The 26,863-nt window shown below is 42.7% G+C and overlaps 1 protein-coding gene across 1 annotated transcript; it reads left to right on the top strand.

Moving 5' to 3' along the window:
* On the top strand, nucleotides 1–26,223 carry ADA2 (adenosine deaminase 2). Its single transcript, XM_028747411.2, has 10 exons — nucleotides 1–124; nucleotides 7,404–7,732; nucleotides 9,312–9,537; nucleotides 13,655–13,865; nucleotides 16,183–16,310; nucleotides 18,594–18,684; nucleotides 19,645–19,753; nucleotides 22,890–23,047; nucleotides 24,108–24,310; nucleotides 25,371–26,223. The coding sequence occupies exons 2-10, from the start codon at nucleotides 7,420–7,422 to the stop codon at nucleotides 25,465–25,467; spliced, it is 1,536 nt and encodes a 511-aa protein (XP_028603244.2). The 5' UTR covers nucleotides 1–124; nucleotides 7,404–7,419; the 3' UTR covers nucleotides 25,468–26,223.
* Nucleotides 26,224–26,863: the final 640 nt, after the last annotated feature.

Raw genomic sequence — 26,863 nt, 5'->3', positions numbered from 1 at the left:
GGAGGTGGGAGCAGGTGGCAAGTTGTTTATCTGCTCAGCTGTTGTGCATGGCCTGACAGAGACAGACAAAAGCAGCTGAGAGGAGGAAGGAAATAAAAGGTCTCCCTCACACTCTACCTTAAAGGTTTGTAACCATAGTACGAACAGCACCCAGAGAGTAATTTGCTTGGAGCAGAGGCCTCGACAGAGCCCTGGGGTGTGTGTGGCTGACTTAGTCTCTGCAAGGGCCCTGGGAATGCCCTCGGCATGTGTTAGAGCAGTATATTATCCTGCAGGGTTTCTGAAGTGCCTTAATGGAGCCACACAATGTTTGCTGATATATATACTCATGCAAGTGCCCTGCTGTGTGCCAGCAGGAGCTTTGGCAATGGTCTCTAAGACATTAGTCGCTGCACATGCTAATGTGCAGGCAGCATCCCCTAGGATAGGGCAGCTGTGCCCCTGCCACTGCTCATGATAGTAAGCCTTGTGATGTGCCTGTCTTCTAAGTGCCTTGGCAAAACCCTTTGGGGACTTGCTAGCAGGCCAGGGAGCCTGGTTCAGGCTGGAAGGAGCTTTATTATTGGCCTGAGTTTTGCCAACCGCAGGTTATCTTTCCAAGACTAAATATTTCTACCTTACCCAGAGCCAGGAACTGTTGTAGGTGTTTTTGTATATTTATTATTATAATTATAATTATAATTATTACTATTATTATTATTATCATCAGTAATGATTAGTGCAAGCTGAAATAATAAACACAGAAGGGGAAATACTAAGATGAGGCTTAATTTGCTCAAATGGCTTTAAACAAGGTTAATGCAAATGCATCAATATCAGTCAGTTTTTATTTTGTTTTCATTCTCATGTTGTTTCAGCGGAAGAGGTTTATACCTAATTGGCAGGCAGGAGGTTCCAGGTTCTATAGCAGGGGCGGGGGGGGGGGGGTAAACTAATAGATCACAGGTTGATCACAGAGTTTCTGATGTGAGAGGAGATTCTTATACCTTAATTGTTATCGACTGAGAACTGTTTTCAGGCAGCCACTGAGACCATAGTAGCCACTTACATAAATGCTTGTCTAATGGTACCTCCAACTGGAGGGGGTGGGAGGCGCTGACAGCCTTAGGGAGCTGACAGAGGACTGGATGTTGTTCATGGTTTGGGCAATCTTTAAGGGGGTTAAGGGAAGCTGGGTGAGCTGTAATGGGGGGGGGGAGGTTGGTGAGCAGTTGGGCACAGGCCCTAGTAATTCTCTCTCTCCCTCTCTCTCTCTCTCTCTCTCTCTCTCTCTCTCTCTCTCTCTCTCTCTGAGAATCAAGGCAAACATTTTTAAATTATACATAATGGGATGCAGAGCATGGGGAAAGAAATTATGCCCCTCATCTCCAGTAGTATCCCAGGCACTCACATAGTCAGTCCATGCAGCACTCATATATAGCTAATGCAAGTGCAAGCGAAGGGTGATGTGAGTGGAGGGGACCTCAGCAATAAAACACTGCAGGAAATGTGGTTTCTCTGCCACAAAAACTACCATAATGGAATACAGTGGTACCTCGGGTTACAGACGCTTCAGGTTACAAACTCCACTAACCCAGAAATAGTACCTTGGGTTAAGAACTTCACTTCAGGATGAGAACAGAAATCGCGCGGCGGCACAGCGACAGCAGGAGGCCCCATTAGCTAAAATGGTACCTCAGATTAAGAACAGTTTCAGGTTAAGAACGGACCTCCAGAACGAGTTCTTAACCTGAGGTACCACTGTACATGCAACAGTCTGCACAGACCCACTTTCCGGGATGCTTTTGCCGCAGTGCACACAGTGGCTATAATGTGCTCACAAGCCAGATGTGATCAAAATAGATCTGTACTGTGCAATCTGCAGCTTTCCTATAATTATCAGAGCAACCAACAAGGGCGTGCAGTCCTTGCAGATCTTGGCAAAAAAAAAACTCAACAACTTTGTGCAAAACTAAAAAAAAAAACCACAACAAATTTTGTGTCCGGATTTTCACTTTTGGAAATAGGGCAACTACTGTGAGTAGTTCTGGGAGAGTGGGACATTGCTGGTTTTATTTAAGAACCTAATATATAACTTGCTAGGTACCATCCAGCAAGGAACATATGAAGCTACCTTATACAGAATCAGATCATTGATCCAGCTAACTCAGCATTGTCCACAAAGAAGTTTTCCAGAGTCTCGCACAGGCGTCTTCTCCCAGCCCTGGAGATTGAACGAAATTGTTGCTTTTGCAGCTATGCCACTGAGCTTCTCTATCTTTTTATTAGTAGTGTGCATGCTTTGTACGTTTCGGGTCCTAAATCAAAAGATCTCAGCAGAGTTGAACTGCCTGTGCTTAAAGCTTTTGAGGAACAGCCTGCACTTAAGTTCTTGGAAGCAGAGTTTCCTGTCAGGCAGAGTAGCCAATTCAGCAAGGTCCAAATTGCTTGAATACATTCATAGAATCATAGAACTGTAGAGTTGGAAGGGACCCTGAGGATCATCTAGTCCAACCCCCTGCAATGCAGGAATATGCAGCTGGTCCATACAGGGATCGAACCTGCAACCTTGGTGTTATCAGCACCATGGTCTAACCAACTGAGCTATCCATCATTCAGTGTTAAATAGAAAAAAAACCTAATGAAAAACCAACCCAACAACCTAGAAACATTTATTTAAGAGCACTGAGTGTATTTTTTGAAAGCACTGCATGTGCTTATTAAAATGATTGGTCAGAAATATGACATCATTATGAACAAGGAACAAACAGGTATCACAAAGCTACTTCCTCATTCTGTGCACCTGCATTAAAAATCCCTGCTCATCTATAAAGTTCCTCAGGTGCCTAGGATAAGCTATAATAGCCCTTTTCAGGCTTTCAAAATTATTTTCCCCATTATGGCTTACAAACATCAAGCTAGATTTAAGCTTGTTGGTGTCTCTGTCATCTTTTCTCTCTTACATCATGCATGTAGGCTTCTATTAGGAATCTATTTTCTTTATTATCTTATAAATGCTATTGCAACAAGTTAGTCATGGTTTTGGCTAGAACAATAAACTTATGAACCTGAACTTGACTTTTGGAGTGCTCTACTGTTTTCAGAAGAAGAGCAGGAAGCAATTGTGGGATGCAACTAATCTGCTGTACCTTTCCCACCCCCAAGTCTGAGGACCTGTTTTCACTTATACCAGTTTTACAGTCATGGCTTTAATCAGATCATGGTAATTGCTGAATGTGTTCTAAAGTGTTCTCTTCTAGAACTGGCTTCCATCTCAGAACTATAGCTCCTAGGGTTCCCAGGGACAGAGGATGGCTGTTAAACCAGTTTATGTCTGCTGTGCAGAGTTGGGGACCTCCTGTGGCCCTTCTGATGTTGGAGTCTAACTCACCATCATCCCTGATCATTGGCCATGGTGGCTGGGACTGATGGAAGTTGGGAGTCCCAACAACATCTGGATAGTTGCAAGTTCCTCATCCCTGTGTGAAGGTAAAGGTAAAGGGACCCCTTGACCATTAGGTCCAGTCACGGATGACTCTAGGGTTGCGGCACTCATCTCACTTTATTGGCCGAGGGAGCTGGCGTACAGTTTCTGGGTCATGTGGCCAGCATGACTAAGCTGCTTCTGGCAAACCGAGCAGCGCACGGAAATGCCGTTTACCTTCCCGCTGGAGGTAAACTATTTATCTACCTGCACTTTGATGTGCTTTCAAACTGCTAGGTTGGCAGGAACAGGGACCAAGCAACGGGAGCTCATCCTGTCGCGGGGATTCGAACTGCCGACCTTCTGATCGGCAAGCCCTAGGCTCTGTAGATATACCCAGTGAGGCTATAGCTTACATTTCCTTTCCTTTCCTTACCAGATGTGGGGAACCCATGGGCCATCAGATGTTTGACTCCCACCAGCCTTCTAGCCTGGCAACATCTAGTGATCCAGTTTCCCCATCCTTGTTATATGCTAATTTGCCTGGCTCAAAGGTGCTGCATGTTGACCCCTCTACCTATCTTCTGTTACTAGTTTGGTATCCCCCAGGCCCTTTGGCTTTCACTAGTATTTATGAGAACATATGCTTCCCTTAATGCCAAACTGGTAACAAGGTGATGGCAGGTAGGAGGATGTAGGATACAGAGTAGAAGCCGCAGGGTATGGAAGATTTCCAACTGATTGTGTTGACTTTGATTGAAATGCAAGGCAGGAAGATTGGAGGGGGGGGGGCACTATTCACTCAGCCTCCTCCAGGCCTGGCTGCTCTAGGGCAAGCTCATCATGTGAAAGAGGTCTTTGTGTCAAGCTCCCTTGGCCCTCTTGTGTTGCATGCCAGCAGGTAGCAATTGTTAAGATCCTCTGAGCGGGGTCAGAGTGGAAGGAGGCAAAAATTGGCTTCTGTTGTCATATAGAACAGGGATCTTCAGATGTCTTGTCTATAGCAACAATGCTGCAACCCTGCCCAGCCTAGCCTTGCCTTGCCAACTTCAAAAGGACTTTTTTTGCTCTTTGTTAGCTTATTCTGGGTGGGTGAGATTCCTGTGTCAGCAGCAGAGAAGCTTAGCAAAATAAAGCACAGCTTAGAATAAGAAAGGGAGCGGGGGGGGGGGGGCTGATCTAGTCCTGACTGTTGTTCTCAAGCAATAAATGATATGCCTAAAGTGCTCATTATCAACCCTGTTTAGCACAAATAAGCCCCTGGAAATGCATCCTGAGATGGAATGTCCCAGGTTTTGTCTACCTGCAGATGAAGTTCCAGTCCATAAATGGGAACATGCTATAGGAAGCATATTTCTAGGAGCATCTGATAGAACCTAGTTGAAGGATTATTAACTGCAGGGATTTGGGGGTCTTTAATTTAGCGATTAGAACCTCTGGATGAGTAAATCCATAAAAATATTTACTATAGTAGTTTAAGAATTCCTGCTTAGTTTGTCCAGGCTCCAACCGCAATCATATATTCCTGGAACTTCTTTAGGAGTGTATTACAAATCTGTGTAAAATAGGCAGACTATGATAGTGATTAACAAGTCAGAATATAATGTTCATGGCAGGCCTTTACTGTAGCCTGCTCAGAACACTTATGGGAAATCACAACTTCTGAAAGTTCAAGTACATGGAGATCATTTTATATAATGACTTGTTTTAACAAACAAAATTTAAGTGGTGTAAACTACTCTGACAGCCCTTGGCCCATATATATGATGCAACAGTTTGTGCAATTTGGACTCTGGTTGTGTAAGTGTCATTATGGATGCCTATTGGCTAGTGCCCATAACATCATTGGTGATGGTGAGTGACATAACTCTGCCCTCTGTTTGCACCTTGTTTACTTCTTTATACAAAGCATAGAAACATAGAAATGTAGAGTGGGAAGGGACTCCAAGGGTCATCTAGTCCAGCCCCATGCAATGCAGGAATCCTGCCAACAAGCATCCCCCTAGGTAGATTCAAATCACCAAACTTCTGGTTAACAGCCAGACACATTGAGGCATTCCATGAAGTCCTTACAAAATAAAAGCAACAGCAGCATAAACCAAAATATAAACTCTCCTTTGTTTATTAATCCTTTATTTTTCTACCCCTTTTACTCTCTCTTGATTCCCAGGAGAGTGAGGGAGCACCCATGTTTCCCTTTTTAAGACAGAAAAGTGCCAGAGACCAGCAAGGCATTTCTTCCTGTGCTGGATTGGGACTGATGTGCCCATAGCACACTACACATTTAAAGCAGAATTACGCCACTTTAAACAGTCATAGCTTCCCCTAAAGAATATTGGGAAATGTACTTTGTTAAAGGAACTGAGAGCTGTTAGGAAACACTTATTCCCCTCACAAAGCTACAATTTGAAGAGTGGTTTAGCAATCAATCTCCCTTCCTAGGGAGCTGTGATAATTGTAGCTCTGTGACAGGAACAGGGGACTCCTAAGAACTCTCAGCATCTTTAATAAATTGCAGTTCCTAGGATTCTTTGGGTGCAGCCATGACTGTTTGAAGTGATGTTTCCATACATCCTAATTTTGTACATGTAAGTAAGTTTCACTGCATTTAATAGGCCTCTTACATAAGCGTATATGTAAACAGTAGCTCCTCTTTGCCCTAAATCTTCATAAACACCACACATTTAAAACATGCCCCCCCCTCGAAGTCTAGGAACTGCAGTTTGTTAAGGGCGCTGGAAATTGTAGTTCCCACGATACTTTGGAGAGTGTGCTTTAAATATATGGAGTGTACACAGCAGTGGTGTGTGTCTTAAATACAGGGACAATTAACTATTTACAGTGGAATTAGAATAGGTTCTGTTTCATTTGTCCCGTATTAGAATAGTTTTGTAGCACTAACCTGCTTTTCTATTTGCTGACTGGGCTCTGACTTGCTGCTTGTGAAAGCATTTTGCGTGCTATATGCAAGGATGGAAAAGTCAACAGTAAGTGAATTGCAGGTGTGTTTCTGTGTGAGGCTTTCATGTAATCTTTCACTACAAGCAGAGTGAGTTTTCTATAAATGCAGTGTGCTTGCTCGTGACTGAGTCAGTTTTCCCAAGGCTCTTTGCCACAAGATCAGGTTGACTGATAGAGTGACTGATAGACTGTAGGGTGGGCAGAGGATAGCAGAAAGTTGTTGCAATAAGAAGTAGCCATGGGATACATTAAGAAGGAGCCCAAATATTGAAGTATATGTGAGGACACAATAGATGATGAGGGGGAAATGTACTTAACTCCCAAGCCCTCTCACATGTGGTTAACACTACTCTGCCAGACTACAACCCTACAGGGCTTTCAGAAAGATATTGAAGATACATCCTTTTTGCCAACTTTCCCTTGATGTTTTTTTAAATTATTGTTGCCTTGCTCTTGCTATTGGTTTTGATTACATTTTAGCAATGTTTGGTGGGCTGCCTGTTTTATTAGTTGCTGACTTTCCAGTATTTTATTTTCATTGTATCTTTTGTATTCATTGCTTTTTAATTTTTATTGCATTTCTGTATTTTATTGTAAAAGGTAAAGGTAAAGGACCCCTGGACAGTTAAGGCCGGTCAAAGGCAACTATGGGGTTGCAGCGCTCATTTCGCTTTCAGGCCAAGGGAGCCAGCATTTGTCCACAGACAGCTTTCTGGGTCATGTGGGCAGCATGACTAAGCCGCTTCCGGCACAAACTGCCTTGAAAGAGTTTACTCTAAAAAATGGGATATATAGCTTCTAATTACCTAAATACTGAGTATTAAATCCAGATTTGTTACCCATGGCATTGTGTGTATTGTAATCAATGCACCGCTTAAAGGCAGGTTTGGTGAACGTGAGGCAGGGTTCCAAATATGGCCTTCCTGGCCTCTCTGTGTGGTCCCTTGAACTCTTCTCAGGCAATACCTCTCATTGGCCCTATTTTGCACCTATAGTGTGTTTGATTTTTATCACTTATTTTTGCATCTGTGTTTTCTAGGTGCATCCCTCAAGTGATGTCTCAAGTAGCTCAGAGAACTAAATGGCCAGCGATCATCGTTTTCAGTTGGGTTTCTCTTTGTGTATCCATGCCATTATTGAATGAGCGGGACTTACTAATTGAAAAGGAGAATGCCAGTCGTGTAGGTGGAAACCTTGTGCTAACAGAACTTGAAGAAGATGCCAATAAGAAGCTCATGCATCTCAAAGAGAAGGAAGTAGCTGAAGCTATGAAAACAGGACTGTTTCCACCCAGCATGCATTTCTTCAAAGCCAAACACCTCATTGATCAAAGTAATGTTTTCAGCATCTTACAAAAGATGCCCAAAGGTAGTAATTCCAACTTGCATTCTTATGCCATCTCTCCGGGTGTTGTATTAAGTGAACTTTTACAGAGGCTCATGTGATTATACTGGAAGATTCTGTATAACAGGAGTGGGGAACCTGTGGCTGTTAGGTCTTATTACGCCTGTCAGGTCTCTGATTTGGCCTGTGAGACCATGTTGGGCAAACCACACCCACTAGTCGGTCGCCTGACATCATACATTGTCAAGCACAGAGATATGCTTGCTCCTTAAAAGACAGCAGGCGGAAGCTTACTTCTGATGTTAGTGCTGTGGAATCATTTTTCAAGTCTTTTAAAGTAGGGTACAGTGGTACCTCGGGTTACATATGCTTCAGGTTACATACACTTCAGGTTACATACTCCGCTAACCCAGAAATAGTGCTTCAGGTTAAGAACTTTGCTTCAGGATAAGAACAGAAATCGCGCTCTGGCGGCGCGGCAGCAGCAGGAGGCCCCATTAGCTAAAGTGGTGCTTCAGGTTAAGAACAGTTTCAGGTTAAGTAGGGACCTCTGGAACGAATTAAGTACTTAACCCGAGGTACCACTGTATTGGAAAATATGCAAATGATAGCTTTCTATTTCTCTTATATTGGAGCTTCAGACCTATTAAAATCTTTAATGGATATTGGGGCACATAGTCTGTGTGAATGCTGCATAAAAACAAAGTTCATCTCCAACCATAGTTTAGGTGAGCAATTTACTTACAAGAACATTGCCACAGCAATGTTTCAAGTAGAAATCTATTCCAAGCCTTACCTGGAGATGCTGGGGATTGAACCTAGGACCTTCTGCATATAAAGCATCGGCTCTACCACTGAGCTACAGCCTCTTCCAGTGGCCTATGAGTCCATTTGGAGCACAATCCATCTGTGTAGCATATATATATATATTGACCAGGAGAGAAGATAAGAAGAAAACAAAGCACATAAAACACAATAAAAGTATACTATTACATATACAGTTAAAAACAATGTAAAGTATTAATTTTAAAATTATTAATACTTTGCGTTGTTTTTTCCATTTTAATATAATTATTTAATATTTTCCTTTTTTAATATGGCCAAAATTATTTACACACACACACACACACACACACACACACACACACACACCTGTATAGCAGTACAATATTCCCAAGGGCTACCAGTCAATTTCTATTCAAGCATCAGCATGGGCTGAGCTTTTGCCAAAGCCCATCAGCTTCACTCAAATGTTGGTATTGCCTGTGAGACTGAACTGGATCATCTTCTTTTGTCATTTTTGACTGTTTGAAATTCTTTCCAGCACTCTGCAAAACTTTTTATTTCGATGGTTACTTGTGCTGGAGGATGCAGTCCATTCACCAGCGTTGAAGTAAGATTCATGTCAGTAAATGTGCTTCCTGTATGTGGAATGGGATTGGGGGATATTCTTGTCTTGTCTCAGGCAGGAAAATGTATTGTTGACCTGGCTTATCCCATCACAGTCACATCATCACTAATACCATGACAAAAACTTCAGTTTTTCCAAGTACTATTCAAGCACTGTCTTGTTTTGTTACACTTGTCTCCTCCATTTCCACAGGTGGTGCTTTACACTTGCATGACTATGCTATATTGAGTGTTGACTGGCTAGTGTACAATGCCAGCTACCTGCCAAACTGTTACATCTGCTTCACCCCTTTATGGGATGTCCGCTTCAAGTTCTCCAGTCCTCTTCCTCCCAAGGATCTGCCTCCTGATTGCTCTGAGTGGGTGCTGTTAGAGACCTACCGCAATAACCTGAAGGATATAACTGGATTTGATAAGAGGTAGGTGAAAGCTTGTGATTAGTCACAAATGAATTCCACTGTTATTCTGCCTATTCAACTGGAGCAAGAGTTGTTTGCTATTTAAATACATTATATACTGTACGTGCTACAATTTTGTTCCATCTGAATATCCACTTTGCTCTGTTAATGCAAGGCCTTCTTTATACCAATTGGACCCTTGGATGACAAGGGAGTAAAAGGTGTGCTATAGGAGGATAATGAGACTGCAGAGAAGTAACAACTTTTCTGCATCTATCTTCACAGCAGAAGATATAGGGCAGTTACCTGCACCTGAACTAACTTTCACAGGAAGGAGTCTGAGGAACTGAGGCAAATAGTGGTGGTGAGAGACCAAGTTCCAGGCCTAACAGACAAATAAACATTGACAAATTGTTGAGTTCAGATAGCACCCACCCAAGGGTTCTCAAAGAACTCAAATTTGAAGTTGCTGGTCTTCTAACAGAAATATGTAACTTGTCCCTAAAATAAGCCCCTGTATCTGAGGACTGTAAAGAAACCAATATGACACCAATTTTTAAAAAGGGAATACTGGAAATTACAGGCCTGTTGGCTTAACTTCTGTCCCCGGGATATTCTTGTTAAAGATAAATCAACCAAGCATATGAAAGAACAAGTCCTGTCTCATGAGAGTATCAATAAGCATATAAATAGAGATTACCTAGATGACATTGTGTACCTGACCTTTCAAAAAGCTTTCAACAAAGTACATCACCAAAGACTCCTGAGTAAGTTTAGCAGTCATAGAATAAGAGATGAGTTCTTCTTGTAGATCAAGAACTAGTTAATTAACAGGGAACAGAGAGCAGGAATAAGTGAACAGCTCTCCTGATGGAGGGAGGTTGAAAGTAGAATCCCCAATAAAGAGTTCTACCATAAAGTATAGGTGTACCTGAAAGATTTTTGAATTAATTCAGAGTTCTACCATAAAGTATAGGTGTACCTGAAAATTTTTGAATTAATTCAGTGAATTAATTAATCTGAATTCTATCGTTCCAAGACCTGGCAGACAGCCATGTTTAAATCATATTTTACATACATTTTGCATTCTGCTTACAGGAGATGAAGGTTGGAGGCAGGAAAATAGCGCCTCTCTCTGGAATGTGCTAGCCATAGCAAGTGCTTTGCATCCTCTTACTTACAAAGCAGCAGCAGCCAATTAATTCAAATGGGGTTGGGGGCTTGTTTTATTTTTTATCTCAAATGTACTCTTACTTTCCTCATGTTTGCTGTATATGGTGAAGGAGGAGAAAACCAGGGCAGCTTGATTTACAAAAACTTTAGTGCCAGAATACTGCAGACTTTAGAAGTTAACTCAAAAGTTAACAGTGAGTGTATACTTAACACATATTGGTGCTATAGTAAAGCTGCAGTTTTATGCTCACTTATCAGGGAGTAATTCCTGTTGATTATGGCGAGATCTGAGTAAACATGCATAGGATCAAACTTCTGCCCTCTCCGCCCCACAGAGGACCATGCTGCCCAAGGCTTGTGAAAAAGCCATTACATAGTATCTTCCTGCCTCCCAATTTACCATGAGATCTTTCTCATCCTCCCCTCCCCCTACCTTGCTCTGTCCCCTGAGCTTGAGGAGATTCTGCCTTTTAAAATTCCCATTATTTGGCTCTTGCACTTCAGATAGGTTTGCAAAAGATGCCTCTGGCACTTCATTCATTCCTGGTTTTGAGGGTCACCTGGTTGCTATGTCACCACATAAGCAATTCTCCTCTGAATAGGCCTGAAATGCCTGTTGCTGCCAGATATATAAACTAGTTGAAAATGCTGCTCTGTGTCCCCTTCTCTAGCTATGGTCCATTTCCTTTCCATTATGTGGCATTGTTTACAGAGTACTTTCTTGCCTTGCCCGATCTTTTGTGTGTTAATGTAACGAAAGACCTCCATTGTCATGCAGAAAAGGGCAGAGTTAATGTTGCTGTGGAAACTTAACTCTGAATTCCTCAACTGGTGGGCAGTTGTTATTTTTTGGGGGGGGGGAATCACCCTGGATGAGGTAGACCTACTGGATTTCTTTGTTTATACATAAGGACCCCCCCCCCCCGAAAAATGTGTTTAATAAAAGTAATAAACTACCAAATGGAGTGAAAAATAGCTGCAGCACAGGAAGGAACTCCTTAGGTAGGATAACAGCAGCTGGCATATTAAATGTGTGGCAAGCAGACTCCATTTTGTGATCTCCCATCCCATCTGCTGACCCGGCCCAATGCTACTTTGTTTTATGGCAATTGGCAACTCTGCCACTTGCAAGCTGTAGGAACACAATTTTCCTGATGAACGATAAAGATTTTTAGACAAAGATAATAAGTATGAATTCAATCCAGATCTCACATGTGTGATGATGTGTACTTTTAATTCCTTAGGCTGAGATTAGGCAAAGCACCAAACATAAACTGCTCTTTGGAAGTGGCCACTGTTGTCATAGCAAAGGAATGAGGGAAGCCTAGGCCAGAAGCAAGCAACTTGTTCATTATTAAGGGTCCTGATGGAGAAACAGCACGAGCCAGTGTCTCTCAGACATAATTTGCATATTTTGTGGCATACAATGAGCATATTTGCATATTATTCACATGGGTGTGTGATATATGCCAAGCCACAGCTGACAGGCATGTTGTTCTTACTCTGAACTAGGCAGAGAAAAAGCCGCAAATGAGAAAACGCTTGTTTTATAGTCCCTCTCAAGCAACAACAGCAATGTTCAGTGAACACAGAAATCATTAGCTACAAAACAGGATCTATATTAGGTTGCTAAAAATTGTTTCTGAGTGTTTGGTATAAATAGGGAAATGTTCAAACTCGTTTCTGTAATAATTAACAAGAATCAGTTAGCAGGAAAACTGGAATTATTAGGCTGGGATGCACTTAATAGATGTGTCCATGTATGATAGACAATATATGCCCCACAACAGGACTAGGCAACCCTTAAATAGAATACATTTTCAAATAAAGGACAGCCTTTCAAAATAGAAGACTGTCCTCTCTAAAGTTGGGCCCATGGCCTTATTATAGACACAACACTCTGTTAAGTTTAATCACTTGTTCTTTTCCTTCTCATGCTGTCCTTCACAGTGTATGGCGTTGGCGAATTATTCATGTGGACTCTAGCTAAGTATTATATTTTTATTGTCACTGTAGGCAGATCCACACTGTACTCTTAAAGCACATCCCATGCACATTAAAAACTCATAACTTTCCCCAAAGAATCCTAGGAACTGTAGTTGCCTCCTCACAGACGTACCATACCCAGCATCCTTAACTATTTCCCTGCAATTCCCAGGATTCTTTGGGGGAAGTCATGTACTTTAAATGTGCATTGGGTGTCCTTAAAATGTATGGTGTAGCTCTCCATTTGCCACACATATGATCAAGCAGGCGCACTCAACAAGGGCTTGGGAGAGTTTGCACTGCTGTAGGAAAACAGTAGACTCCTCAAAGAGGTTGAACGGGTAAAAAGAAAAGAAAAAAGTCCGCTTTCTCAGTTGGGCTTGGGTCAGCTAAATTCACACACTTGCCTATCACACACTTTCATACTGGCCCGGGCTTATCAAACACATCCTACATGGCAATGCATTACTGCACATTGCAGTTGTGTGGTGGTGTTTCGTTATTCTGGTTTGGTGGTGTTTATTTTATTATTTTAATTGTATATTATACTTATTTTTATTGCTGTATTTTTGTAAGCTATCCTGAGACCAATTGGTGGAAGGTGGGCTATAAATAAATATTCATTCAAAACTGCCAGGAAACACTTTAGCCTGCAAACCTGTGCGCACTTTACCTGGGAGTAAGCTTCACTGAACACAGTAAACATGCACAGGATTATGCTCTTAAGGCTACAATTTTAAACACACTTGAATAAGCCCCATTAAATTATGTGGAATTGATTTCTAAAAAAAATTCACACCCATTTAGGATTGTACCACACATGTGTTAGGGTAAATAATATTTTTTTTGTATGAATACGGTTAGCCTTGAGGTTGTAGTCAGTAGAAAGTGTTTTAGGTTTTTGTCAATTGAGATCACAGACACGAAAGTCTTACAACTCTCTCTCTTTTGCTTTCTCTCTCCGCCCCCCCACCCCCAGTTTGTTGAGCAACCTCACTCTAGTAACAGATATTCCAGAGGTGACCTACCCTTCTCAGACTTTTATCTGGAAGAGATTTGAAAATGCCTTCATCGCTGCTTCTGGCCTTATCAGCTATGCACCTGTGTTCAAGGCCTATTTCTACCAGGGGCTGTTGGAGCTCTATGAAGATAATATACAATATGCTGAGATAAGGGCTATGCTGCCACCGGTAATCTCCTTCCTTCCTTCCTTCCTTCCTTCCTTCCTTCCTTCCTTCCTTCCTTCCTTCCTTCCTTCCTGGGGCTCCTCTTCCCATCCAGGGAGATATTTTGTGACCAATACCTGAGTAAACCTGTTGTACTCTTTTAAAAATATTATTATTATGGGTACCAAAAATGTCTTGTTTCCCAGACTGGTAACTATGGCACTAACATCTGCCCATTAGCTCTGCTCCAACCTTGTCCAGAGATAATTTAAACTAATGTCAGTTAAACAAAAAGTGGTTAACTCTTATGCCTAAATAAACCCAGTATCTTTCAGGAATATGTAGAATTCTAATTGTTTTGAGATGATAGAGGATAGTAGTCCAAAACCTCATTATATGATCTCTCAGCACAGATTCAGCTACTAGTTATTCTTATGCCCACAACCTTCCACACATCCTTCTTGCCACTGGGTTGGTAACTAGGGGAAAGGGGGCAAGTAATACTCCACAGGATTTGGTCTATGTCATTAGCTGCTGATAATTAATATAGTCAGTTCTGAGAGCATGACCTATAGCATTTTGAACATATTAATAGATAGTTGATTACAATGCTAAAGACCACTATCAGGACATTACTTAGACAAGGATATTAATCTAGGGCAGATTATCATACTTTAACATTTAAAATAGGGTCGGGGGACTGTTTTCAGACGGAGGGCTGCATTCCCATCTAGGTAACCTTCTGGGGGCGTCAGAGGTGGGCAGGGCCAGAGGCAAAAGTAGGTACTGAAAGTACTAATGTAAATTTCACCTTTGTACAGTAGGCTAGTTCCTACACACATTCCCACACCCACCTCTGTTCTCTGCCCAGGCATCCAAGATGTATTATCAGAGTTCAAAGGCATTCATGTCAGATATGAAGTCTTCTCCTAAGGATGTGACCATAGGAGAAGGTGTGTGGCAAGTCCCCAGGGCTAGATAGAAGTTCCTCAGCCCAATGAATAATTTCCAATATGTCATACAACGTCTAGAGCAGTGTTTCCCAACCGGGGGCCATGTGGTCCCCTGGGGACCCCCAGGATATTCCAAGAGGACCCCGGTAAAAAATGTGTAAATGGGGGGGGGGCATAGCACGATGCTAGGGGGCCACAGAGGGAAATGAGATGTGAAGGGGGGAAATCTTTTTTTATATAAAAAATAATAATCCTGAGTGGTTACCTATCCATTTAGTCAATCACAAGCGTGTAAGGGGGCAGCCCACCAGGGCCTAGCACTCCTTTTTGCCACATGTGTTTTATTGGAGCAGTTCTGGTTTGTTTCCGGTGGGAGAGGGCAGCCTGGACCTCACTCTGCAAGGCGCAGGGTGCAATCCACACCAGAGCCTAGCTGAGCAGGGTCATCTGGTGCTGCTGACTTGCATCTCATAACTGTCTACTCAGCAGAAAGCCACACTGAGTTCAGTGGGCCTTACTCCCAGGTAAGGGTGTGTGGGACTATAGTGTTTTGTCTAGGCATCCAGGGCTCCTCCCTTTGACAAGATCTTTTTGCACCAGGTCAGTGAGGACCACTTGTTTTTTTAAATTATCCCCTATATACAGACCTCCGTGTGCGCCTTTTGGACCGTCTCTGTAGGTTCCCCCCTGCTTGTCCAATAACTGGGGTCAAATAAGTGTTGTTTACTTTTTTATAATACATGGAAGATGGATCTCCCTTGGAAGGTTCTGGACTCTGGTTTCTAAGCAAAGGTTGGATGGCCATCTGTCAAGGATGATTTAGCTGAGTTTCCTACATTGCAGGGGGTTGCACTAGAAATATGACCTTTGGGGTCCTTTCCAGTTCCATGATTCTATGTTTTTCTGCTTCAACAATACTTCATTACGTTCCTATCATTTTATGTAATTGTATTTTGTAAAAATTATAAATAAAACACGTTTTCTGCATGACCCATACTTTGTAGGCACTGGTCTGAGCAGTCCCCCCCCCCATTCCTTTCCCAGTGAAAAACCACTGTTTAGTTCTAAATCGGAACATAGAGAAAACCCTGGGGGAAAGCAGGGGGACAAGAGGAAGTGTGGATAAACTCTCTGCTTGAATGTGCCGGTTCCTTGAGGGGAGTTTGCAGCCACTTTGCTCCTCCTCAGTTGTTTTTATTCCTGTACTGAGCTAAAGCAAGGTTTGGCTTAGCTTATTGTCCAAAGCTGGACTCATAGTTGAACCTGGGCTAAAACTGCAGTCAGGAACAAAACTTGAGGAGTTCTGGTGCCGATTGTTCTTTTCTTGTTTTATGACAGACTGCCCCCTCATTTGCCTTTACTTTTATGCTTGCATATTCTGCCCACAGGTATATGAGTTGGATGGTACCATGCATGACAAACGCTGGTCTATGGCAGTTTATGAAAGTACAACCCAACAGTTTGTAAAGGACCACCCAGACTTTGTTGGTGCAAAGATTATATACACAGCACACAGGTAAGGGATATTTAGATGACTTTGCCAGAACACATATATTTGAACTTATCTCATTCACATTTTATTGTTGGAAGAAACTGCAGGTCATTATAGATGAGAAAAATACATTCAGTTCAGAAAAATTACCGGTAACAAAAACATCTTCGGAAAATTGAATGAAAAGAAGCCCACCTCATTTGTGCTCATTGAAACAATCTATGATATTAGTGCCTTGTGATGATGCCAGTACTTGTATCCTCTGGCTCAGAAACATGAACCTTGGAGAGTTGCCTTGTTTGCTTCAAATATGAGGTGAACATTACGATTCTATAATTATTCTCTGGCTCAGATTTTAATGCATAGCAGCACATTATGTTCCAGAAGGGGGAAGCAATTTCCCTCCCTCCTTCCCTCTATTCTACTTATTGCTGCTATAGGAGCCAAAGTCAACTGTGTGGATGGATAGGAGTTTGGCTGGGAGAGAAGAGGGAGGGATTTGGAGACTCATAGGTAGGTTTGTAGGAGGGGGGGGTGTTTGGAAGCTCATGAGGGGAAGTGGGGTAGAGGCTTGATGTTAGCACAGGGTGCATGGGATATTAATCTACTTGGATTGGCTCAAACTAAGATGGGATGTTGCACCATTTTGTGGAAGAATACTTTGACTTATTTTAAGGCAGTTCCATTCATGCCTTGTTGTCTGCTGCCTTTAGTATTTGATAATCTCTGACACAGCTTAGGTGCAGCAACTTCAAAATGAACCCCTTTTAGCTTTGGACCTCTATGAACATCAACAGGTTACAGATATATTTTCTGCTGGTGACACTGTAGTCAAACTCTCAGCTAAATTTCCCCTTGCTTATGAAAGTAAGGACAGCTGAACAAATAGTGGAGGAGAGCCTCAGCAACATTACACTATCATATACAACATATTGTCTTATACTCATTTCCCCATCCACTATTACCCATGCAGAAGAGTTTAAGTTCTTCTGAGGGGAATTTAATTTAATCAATATAAAAACATAATTTTCATACCTATGATTGTATTAAAAACAAAACTGTGTGCTTTCGGCATGCAAAGGGCTCTATTTGACAGTAGTCTAATAAAAAAATTGAAAAGTCTCCGTATTGCATCTTTTGTTGACTCAGATATTTAGTGGCTAGTACTGAGCTTCTTGGGACGCAGGTGGCGCTGTGGGTTAAAGCCTCAGCACCTAGGACTTGCCGATCGAAAGGTCGGCGGTTCGAATCCCCGTGGCGGGGTGCGCTCCCGTCGCTCGGTCCCAGCGCCTGCCAACCTAGCAGTTCGAAAGCACCCTTAAGTGCAAGTAGATAAATAGGGACCGCTTTCTAGCGGGAAGGTAAACGGCGTTCCGTGTGCTGCACTGGCTCGCCAGATGCAGCTTTGTCACGCTGGCCATGTGACCCGGAAGTGTCTGCAGACAGCGCTGGCTCCCGGCCTATAGAGTGAGATGAGCGCACAACCCTAGAGTCTGGCAAGACTGGCCCGTACGGGCAGGGGTACCTTTACCTTTACCTTTTACTGAGCTTCTGCTCTGTCCATCGGAAATAGCACTTTTAAAAAATCCTCCTAACTCAACTGTTTTAATGAGAAATATTTAGGTTCCGTACAGATCAGCTAATTTAGGGAGCTTGCCAAACACCATTCACAGTGCTAATGAAGTGGCACCAATCAGCTGCAAATCCCCTTTTGGTTCAGCTGTGTCTTTACCTGCCCCACACCTGACACCATATAAGATGCCAGGGTTAGGCTAAGTGGGCGTGGGGAATGGGGAGGCCTGGGCACTGGAGGTTCCTCACCACTGATGTAAGACCTCTGATTCAAATGCAGATTGCCTCATCCTCTTTGCTCTTTGCTTTTCCTTTGTGCTCTAAGTCAGCTGGCCATGTTATGTACTTATTTCTTTCTGAAACAACTTGCAAATTTTGGTCAGAGAATTTAAAACTCTTTAAAAATAAGCTGCTCTGAAAATGGGAGAAGTCAGCTTTGTGGTTGGCACAAGGACCACACAATTAGTGCTGTGCAAATTCAACTCTGAAGCAAATGGGAAGTACAGATTTCCTGTGAGTTTGATCAGGAGAAGTTTGTATCTGTGCACAAAAGATGGTGAATGTGGTGCGCTTTCAGAGTGGACTCATTGCTAGAATTATGTACACACCAGTGCATGTAACAGAAAACATCTAAATATCCAGTGGCTGATTCATAATTTGAAAACAGCCTTTTTAGACAGTACCTAGTTTTTTTTCTCCCTCTCTTGGTACTCTTCTCTTCCTGTTAATTTTCAGAAATGAGAATGTCCCCCAAATTGAAGAAGCGGTCCGTGCAGCTATGGCACTCAGAGCAGAGTTCCCGGAAACTATGGCAGGCTTTGATTTGGTAATCTCCTATATTTCTTACTTGGTTTTGTTTTTTGTGTTAGAAGGAAAGCAGGGCACAATAAGATGATATTTATGGTGGTGGACACAGGTTTCCTTGGGCTACAATCCTATCAAAACTCTCTTGCATGCGATGTAATGTACCTTTTGACCATATAGCTGAGGCCAGGACAAATTGCTGCAGCATCTTAGGTGAAATATATTTGATGTGTGGCATTCCTTGGAAATACTTCCTACTAATCCTTGTGAAGTAAGAAATTGAATCATGGAATTCAAGAACTGGAAGGGATCTGAAGTTTGTCCAGAGCCCTATAACCCTGCCATGATTTTAAGGCAGAAAGGCATGTCTGCAGGGTGGAAGGATACCAACAGCAATGCAGCTCCCTGGTTATGGCTTTCAGCCGCATCTTCAGTTTACCCAAAGCTGAGTTAGAAGCTGCTGCCGAGGGCAGATCGGGATTTCCCGCCCCTGTGCAACATGCTGCCTGAGGTGGGCCATCTCATGTCGCCTCATTGGTGCAACAGCCATGTTGCGGCAGCAAGCTAGCTTAGGGGCTGCAGGACAGACCACCCGGCATACCTTTCTAGCCACTTTCTACCTCTCAGAATTTGCCGCCTGAGGCAGCTACCACACTCTGCTTCATGGTAGGGTTGTTCAGAGCAGTTCAATGAGAAATGTTTTCACTTGTGCAGTGTAACATGGGTAAGCAGGTCTCCTTACCTATGTTTCAGTGCCTTGTGTAGTTCTGTCCACTTAAGAAACAAAGGAAATAAAAAAAGATGCTTGTTGCTGCAAGGTTATGGCTGCAGATTATTTTTACCTTATTTCACAAATTGAACATCGGGTTGAAATGATTTTTAAAATAAAAACATAAGTTATGACATTTCAGTGCAGGTTCTTCCTCCTGATCTATAGAAGATCTAGGCATTAAATGCTTATCAAGAACAATTTCCTTCTCAGGTTGGCTGGGAAGATGGAGGAAAGGCCCTCTGGGAACTAAAGGATGCCTTGACCCTTCCGGAAACTCTGGGAGATAAATTGCCATATTTCTTTCATGCTGGTGAGACAAGTAAGTACGGGCACATCCCACTAATGATTTGAGGTCTTCTGTCAAGTAAGCATATATAAATTTTGTTAAACGAAATAAATAAGAGTAAGGGGTAACTAGAAGATGAGGACTGAAATCCTACAAACACTTATCTGTGAGTAAGTCCTATTGAAAACAGTGTTGAAACTGTTCCCCCACACATTGAATGGATATTCAAATTGTAATAAAGATTTGTATATAGAAGCATAAGAGTTGGAAGGAACTCTAAAGCCCATCTAGTTCAGCCTCTTGCCAACACAGGAAGTCTATTGCTATATGTCCATGGTAGGTGGTCATCCAGCCTCTACTTTAAGAAAATCCTAACAAAGGAGAGTCCATCACCTTCCAAAGTAGTGCCATCAGGAAGTTCTTTAAAAGCCTTCAAATCCAATCTGTCTGCAAAACACGTGTGTGTGTGTGTGTGTGTGTGTGTGTGTGTACGCGCACACATTTTGTAACCGACCAAAATGCATGCATCGATTTCCTTCACTGCCTTACTGTTTGTGACTTATATGGGTAGGGGGCCATAGGCTTGCAAGAGACAAATAGATCATCTGATCCAAGCCTTTCTATTCAATCCTACATGCTGCTGTGGTGGCGGCGGCTGCTATTTATGCAGTACAATCTACTAGCAATGATAGCTATGTTCTACCTCCACTGTTAGAGCCAGTATGCTTCTGAATGCCAATTGCTGGGTATAACAGGTGGGGAGAGTGCTGTTGCACTCAGGTTTTGCCAGGCCTGTGCAGAGCTTATCTGAGGAGTCTTGTTAGAATAAAGTTATAAACTCAAACAGAAAAGCAGCCAGCCCTTGGGAGGGCGCCCCTGCTGACTTAGCCCTCCAAGGCCCAGGCCAGGTTGCCGCCACCCCACCGCCCCGACCTGGGTTTTGCTTGTTGGCTTCCCCTATGCATCTTGTTGGCCACTGTAATAACAGGATGCTGGACTAGATGACCCCTGTCCTGATCCGTCAGGGCCCTTCTCATATCCTCCAACATTTCTCTGGTGAAAATAGGGACGTCCCATTCCACAATGATAATTTTACTATTTATACCCCACACTCTGGGCAGCTTCCAACATATATAAAAACATAACAAAACATTAAACATTAAAAAAAACTTCCCTGTACAGGATTGCCTTCAGACAGCTCAGGGATCAGATAACTCCATACCCTCTAAAATTTATCCAATGAAAATAGGGACATCCTAAGGAAAAGTGGGACATTCCAGGATCAAATCAGAAACTGGGACGGCTTCTCTAAATCAGGGATGTCCCTGGAAAATAGGGACACTTTGGAAGGTCTGTCTTCTTATGTTCTTAAGAGAATCAAAACTGATCAGTAAGGTAGGGCTGCCGTATGCCCAGGATTTCAAAGGCGAAATTTACGTCATGAGGGAATTTTCGAAAGGCGGATCTTAGGCAAGTCAATCGAAAATTGTGGGGTTTTTTTTTTGCCATTTTATAAAAGAAAGCTCAACAATTTCATGGTCATCCTAAAAATAGTTCAACAACTTTCAGGTTGTCCTGGTTTGTACTTTTCAAAATATGGCAATCCCACAGCAAGGAGAAGTACAGGTGGAAAGAGTGTTGTTATACTCAGGCCTTGTCTGTGATTTTGCTATAGTCACCTAGTTGGCCACTTTGAGAACAGGAAGTGGGACTAGTTGGGTCTGTGGTCTGATTCGGCCGGGCTTTTCTTAAATCATTATGTTCAGAACTTTCTGATGACCTTTTTGATGAAACTAAATAAACAGTATTCTTCCTTTGTGTGTGTGTCTTGGCATACATTGGTGTGTGTGTGTCAGTGGACCAATCTAATATTACAGCTGCAATTCTAGGCACAACATACATAGAAGAAAGACCTATTGAACTCAGCTGGACTTATCTTTGATCACGCATGCATAGGATTGTGCTTGTACCAGTCATCTGAAATGTACTGGCAAACCCCCTCGTGATAGGCATGTTGAGTAGCAAATAACATTTTGCCAAAGCCTGTGGCGTCTGCCAGTGTTCACGTGGATTACTGTTTTGCATAAGCAGTCCTAGAATGCTTTGCCACATAGGAGCCTCTGCTCACAGAGACTTAGCAGGGTGACAATCTGCTGCTCCATCTGTCGGCTGAGCTATTACTAAGATGTCAGAGGAGTTTTCGGGGAGGATGATTGGGTCGCATGGTCATGTTTGCTAGCTTTCTGCAATATAGTTACAGTGAAACATGGTTGTCGGAAACTGAAAGGTTTTTCTAGTACCATGGCAATAAAGCCTTGAAACATTGATAATGGAAAGAAGCAGTGGCGTAGCGTGGGTTGTCAGCACCCGAGGCAAGGCAAGTAATTTGCGCCCCCTAAGTGAGAGAGAGTGAGTGAGCCAGGTAGGGGCAGAGAGCTGCGAGTGCGAGCGCGCCCCCCCCCCCAGGTGTTGCGCCCAGTGCGGCCAGCCCCCCCTGCACCCCCCCACGCCACGCCACTGGAAAGAAGTCACCCTTTCCATTCATCGGGTGGTTAAGGGTTTGCTGTTGGTTGATCCTAGGTATTGGATGAAATCTGAGTGGCTAATTTGCATTAAAAGCTCAATACGGAAGCCGTGTGGCACGTTCAACTTCCGAAAAGTGTTACATAAGCCGAAGCAGTTACTTCCAGGTTTTCAGCATTCAAAAAACAAAACATTTGACTTTCGAGACGTTCAAAAACCAAGGTGCCACTGTACTTTGCTTTACCAAGCACAGAATGGTTTGCCATTTTGAGTGGAGTGGGCCACTTTAAACATGGTATTGATGTGCACAGGAGGCATTAAATCCTCAAGAGTGCCAGATGCAAAGGCTGGATTTTGGGATTCATGGCCATGAATCCACTTGGCCGCTTTAGGCATGTGATTTAACTTGACTCACATGGTTGGTAAAATGAGATGTGGCAGAAAGGAAACAAAAAACCAACAAAGCAAATAATGAAAAAACATCAAGCTAGACCACAGAAAAGTTCTGGCAATCCCTTTTTAGGCCTCACATAACATTACTCTTTCAGAAAACAACTTATCTGGGTTTCCCCTCTATGTATTTGGGACCATTGTGACAACCATTTTGTGGTTTTATATTGATGTAAGAATTTTCTTTATCACTCAGACTGGGAAGGCACCTCTGTAGACAGAAATTTGTTGGATGCTCTGCTGTTGAACACCAGCAGGATTGGCCATGGATTTGCCATTACCAAGCACCCAGAAGCTAAGAATTTGGCTTTGAAGATGGATATTCCTGTAGAAGTCTGCCCTATTTCTAACCAGGTACTGTTCACACAGAAGGGAGCCTAGCCCTGTTATCTGTCTCTGATAGCAGGATTAATCCTGAGGTGTGTTTACACGTGTGTGTCTGTGTGTTTAAGCAAGGATGATGATACTGATAAAAATAAGAATGATGCATGATAGATATATATAATTGCAGGATATATACATTATTGTAAAGCTTGGGGGAGAGGAGTAAATAATTATACTTCATATATTTGATGAAGTAGACTGTAATCCACAAAAGCTTATGCTGTAACAAAATGTACTAGTATTTTAAGGTACCACAAGCCTCTTTGTCAGGACACCTGTGTACTGTCTTCAGGAGTTTGAAATCCTGCTGATTTTAGTTGGAGAAAGATGCTGCCCAGTGTGCCAGTGTGGTGTAGTGGTTAAAAGCGGTGGACTCGTAATCTGGTGAACTGGGTTTGATTCCCTGCTCCTCCACATGCAGCTGCTGGTGACCTTGGGCTAGTCACACTTCTCTGAAGTCTCTCAGCCTCACTCACCTCACAGAGTGTTTGTTGTGGGAGAGGAAGGGAAAGGAGATTGTTAGCCGCTTTGAGATTCCTTAGGGTAGTGATAAAGCGGGATATCAAGTCCAAACTCTTCTATTTACTTGGGACAGTCTCCTTCATTTAAGAGTGCATACAATTAAAGGCTATGTACACTTGTGTGGAAGAAGTTCCATTGGACTCAATGGACTTACTTGCAAGTATGCATGCATAGGATTGAGCCACAGAAGTGTTGTAATTTTCTAGAGTGCAACCTATGAGGCAGGATTTATTGTTGTTTTGTTGTTTAAATTTCTATACCGCCCTTCATCTGAAGATCACAGAACTGCTTACAATATAAAAACACAAAATACATACCATAATAACAAAAAAAACCCAATATGCCCTTTGAGGCTCAATCCACAGATTAGAAGGCAATAGATTGTTTAATTAGCCAAAGACTTGGGAGAAGAGGAATGTTTTTGCTTAGTGCCTAAAGATATGTAACACACACACATACACAAATAAAATGGCAGTATTTACTTATCTCAGTTATGTACCTCTTCAAGGTCCTGATGTTAGTATCGGATCTCAGGAACCATCCTGCTGCAGTCCTGATGGCAGAGGGTCACCACATCGTGGTTTCCTCTGATGATCCATCCATCTTTGGAGCAAAGGGTCTGTCATATGACCTCTATGAGATGTTCATGGGCATTGGAGGGATGAGTGCTGATCTGAGGACTTTGAAACAACTAGCACTAAACTCTCTAAAGTAAGTATTGTTATTATTAATTTATTAATTAAATTTGTATACTGTCTGTCATCTGTAGATCTCAGGGTGCTTTACAGCATATAATTACAATATAAACACAAAATACATAATAAAAGTAAGAACAACAGCTAATCAATAAACCCTCCACAACACATTTAAAAGGGCATCAGATGTCAACCACCCAAAGGCTTGGTTGAAAAGGAATGTGTTTGCCTGGAGTCTAAAGGTGTATAATGAGGGTGTTAGCCAAACCTCACTGGGGAAAGCATTCCACATACGGGGAACCACTGCAGGAAACAATAAACAATGTATGGGATATTCACCAGATATTTAAAATGTACCAATAACCTAGTCAGGGAAAGCCTGAGCAAACAAATTAGGTTTTAACAGTCACCCTACTGTGGGTGCCTCCCATATAGCAAGGGAGGGGAGTATTTAAAGAGTGGGTCCCACCACAGATCAGACCCTGTTCTGTGTTGCTGTTAGGTGACATACTGTAAAATGCAGCACCACTTACAAGACTCCTTGTTAGCAGGTCTGTATGGGGCAAGGTGACCTTTTACGTGCCCTGGTCACAACTTATTTATAGCTTTTTAGGTTAGCAAAAGTTAATTGAAACTGGCTTAGAAGCTAATGGGCAAATCAGTGCAGTGCTTCTTAACACCTATGCACCACAGAATACTCCACTTATTACCCTTACTGCTGTTGTGCTCTGCACTACTTGCCCACATTGGTAAATAAGTTTATATGATGGTTAGGTGAGAGGTCTATCAAACATGGACCTGGTAAGTGGTAAAACAGCTCCAAACATGATTGGCTTATCCTTCTCTGAGCTTGAGACCACAGCCATGACAACTGTAATTCTAAGCACACTTACCTGACAGCAAGTCCTGTAAATTCAGTGAGATTTTCTTCCTAGGCTGCACCTATATACCCAGTGCAGCATAAACAGTCAATTTGCTGAGTTTTTATTTCCTGCTCTTTTCTGGCTTTTGACCTGATCATCCAGCTTTTAAAGCAGTTTCTCCTCCTCTGACCTGGACTTCTTTTCTTTTCACAGCTACAGCAGTATGCAACCTGGGCAAAAGATAAAGGCCCTGGAGATCTGGCAAAAAAAGTGGGACCAGTTCATAGCTTCAGTCTCTGCAGCACGCTAGACACAGAGGCACAAAAGACTTCTTCGCTTTAAGCATGGTACTCTGATCAGATGACAGCTAATGTCAATATAAATTTGTCTTGTCTCTTGTACATTTCAGTACCTGAGCAAAGTGCCCTTTTAATTATGCTGCAAATGCTCCAAATCAATGACTGATCAAAATGCACTCCTTAAAGGTGGAACTAGATGTGTTTCAACTCCATCAGCTATTGCTGTCCTGAACCCTTCTTGTCATCCCTAGATATTTAGCACAAATTAGGCCTTTAAGCCCTAGCTAGCCACTGCCTCTGGTAATATTTTGTCATAAAATGTGCCTTAGGAGCTTGAAGAAGCCCCTTCCCCTCAAGCTAGAAAGGTACAGTAGTATTCTAGTTTTACCATGCAACTACAGGAAAAGGCATAACTGGGCTACTTCCTTTGGAATCCTGAAATTCTCAGATTTTAAATGACAAGTTTCTAGCACACATGATATCTTCTGGCAGCCCAAACTTATATAAGATTTAGTTGCACAAACCCATTGAAATCAATGGCCTTAATAAGTACTGTATTTTTCGCTCCATAGGGTGCACCGGACCATAGGGCGCACCTAGTTTTAGGGGGGGAAATAAAGGGGAAAAAAATATTTTCCCCCCCCCGGTCCAGGAGCGGTGGCAAGATTGCGCGCAACCTCGGCGCCACTCCCAAAGCTTGCGGGGCTGGGGGCGGGGGAAGCCCAAGCTTCCCCCGACCCCAGCCCCCAGAACAGGCAGCTATCCGCAAGCCTTTCGAGCACAGCGGGAACTCCCACTGTGCTCAGAAGGCTTGCGGACAGCTGCCTGAAGCCTGGAGAGCAAGAGCGGTTGGTGCGCACCGAACCGACCCCTCTCGCTCTCCAGGCTTCAGCGAAAGCCTGCATTTGCTCCATAGGCCGCACACACATTTCCCCTTCATTTTTGGAGGGGGAAAAGTGCGTCCTATAGAGCGAAAAATACGGTATACCATAGGATTGAGCTATGGAATCTCAACTACCTTGGCAGAACTTCCAGTACAGAAATAAGGAAACTGTGGCATTCCAGATATTGTTGGACTTTAACTGCCTCAGCCCAAGTCAATGATCAGGGGTGGTGGAAGTTGGAAGACCACAGATTTGCTTTGGTGCCATGCTTCACTCTTTGCCCTTTTCCATGACTAGTAGAAACTGAACAGATAATGCGAACTATTCCTTTAATATGCATGGTTTATCAGTTGCAGAATTCAACCCCCCCCCCTTGCAGAGGATGCTAATTTGAAACAAACAAATAAACATCCTTGATAATTGTATGCTATCCAATTAAAAATATTTTAATCAGTTAATCTATGACTTGTATTTAATTAATTGATTTAAGTCTGCTTATATTTGCACATGAATAAAACATCAA

This window comes from Podarcis muralis, chromosome 10 (genome assembly GCF_964188315.1).
Source record: "Podarcis muralis chromosome 10, rPodMur119.hap1.1, whole genome shotgun sequence".
Lineage (NCBI taxonomy): Eukaryota > Metazoa > Chordata > Lepidosauria > Squamata > Lacertidae > Podarcis > Podarcis muralis.
The sequence above is the reverse complement of the archived record's forward strand: the minus strand, read 5'-3'. Positions and strand labels throughout refer to the sequence as shown.

Excerpts from the sequence above, each read along its gene's own strand:
- ADA2 (XM_028747411.2), top strand. The coding sequence starts at position 7,420 with ATGTCTCAAGTAGCTCAGAGAACTAAATGGCCAGCGATCATCGTTTTC. Across the intron at positions 7,733-9,311 it reads CTTACAAAAGATGCCCAAAG|GTGGTGCTTTACACTTGCAT; the intron begins GTAGTAATTCCA and ends CCATTTCCACAG. Across the intron at positions 13,866-16,182 it reads TAAGGGCTATGCTGCCACCG|GTATATGAGTTGGATGGTAC; the intron begins GTAATCTCCTTC and ends TTCTGCCCACAG.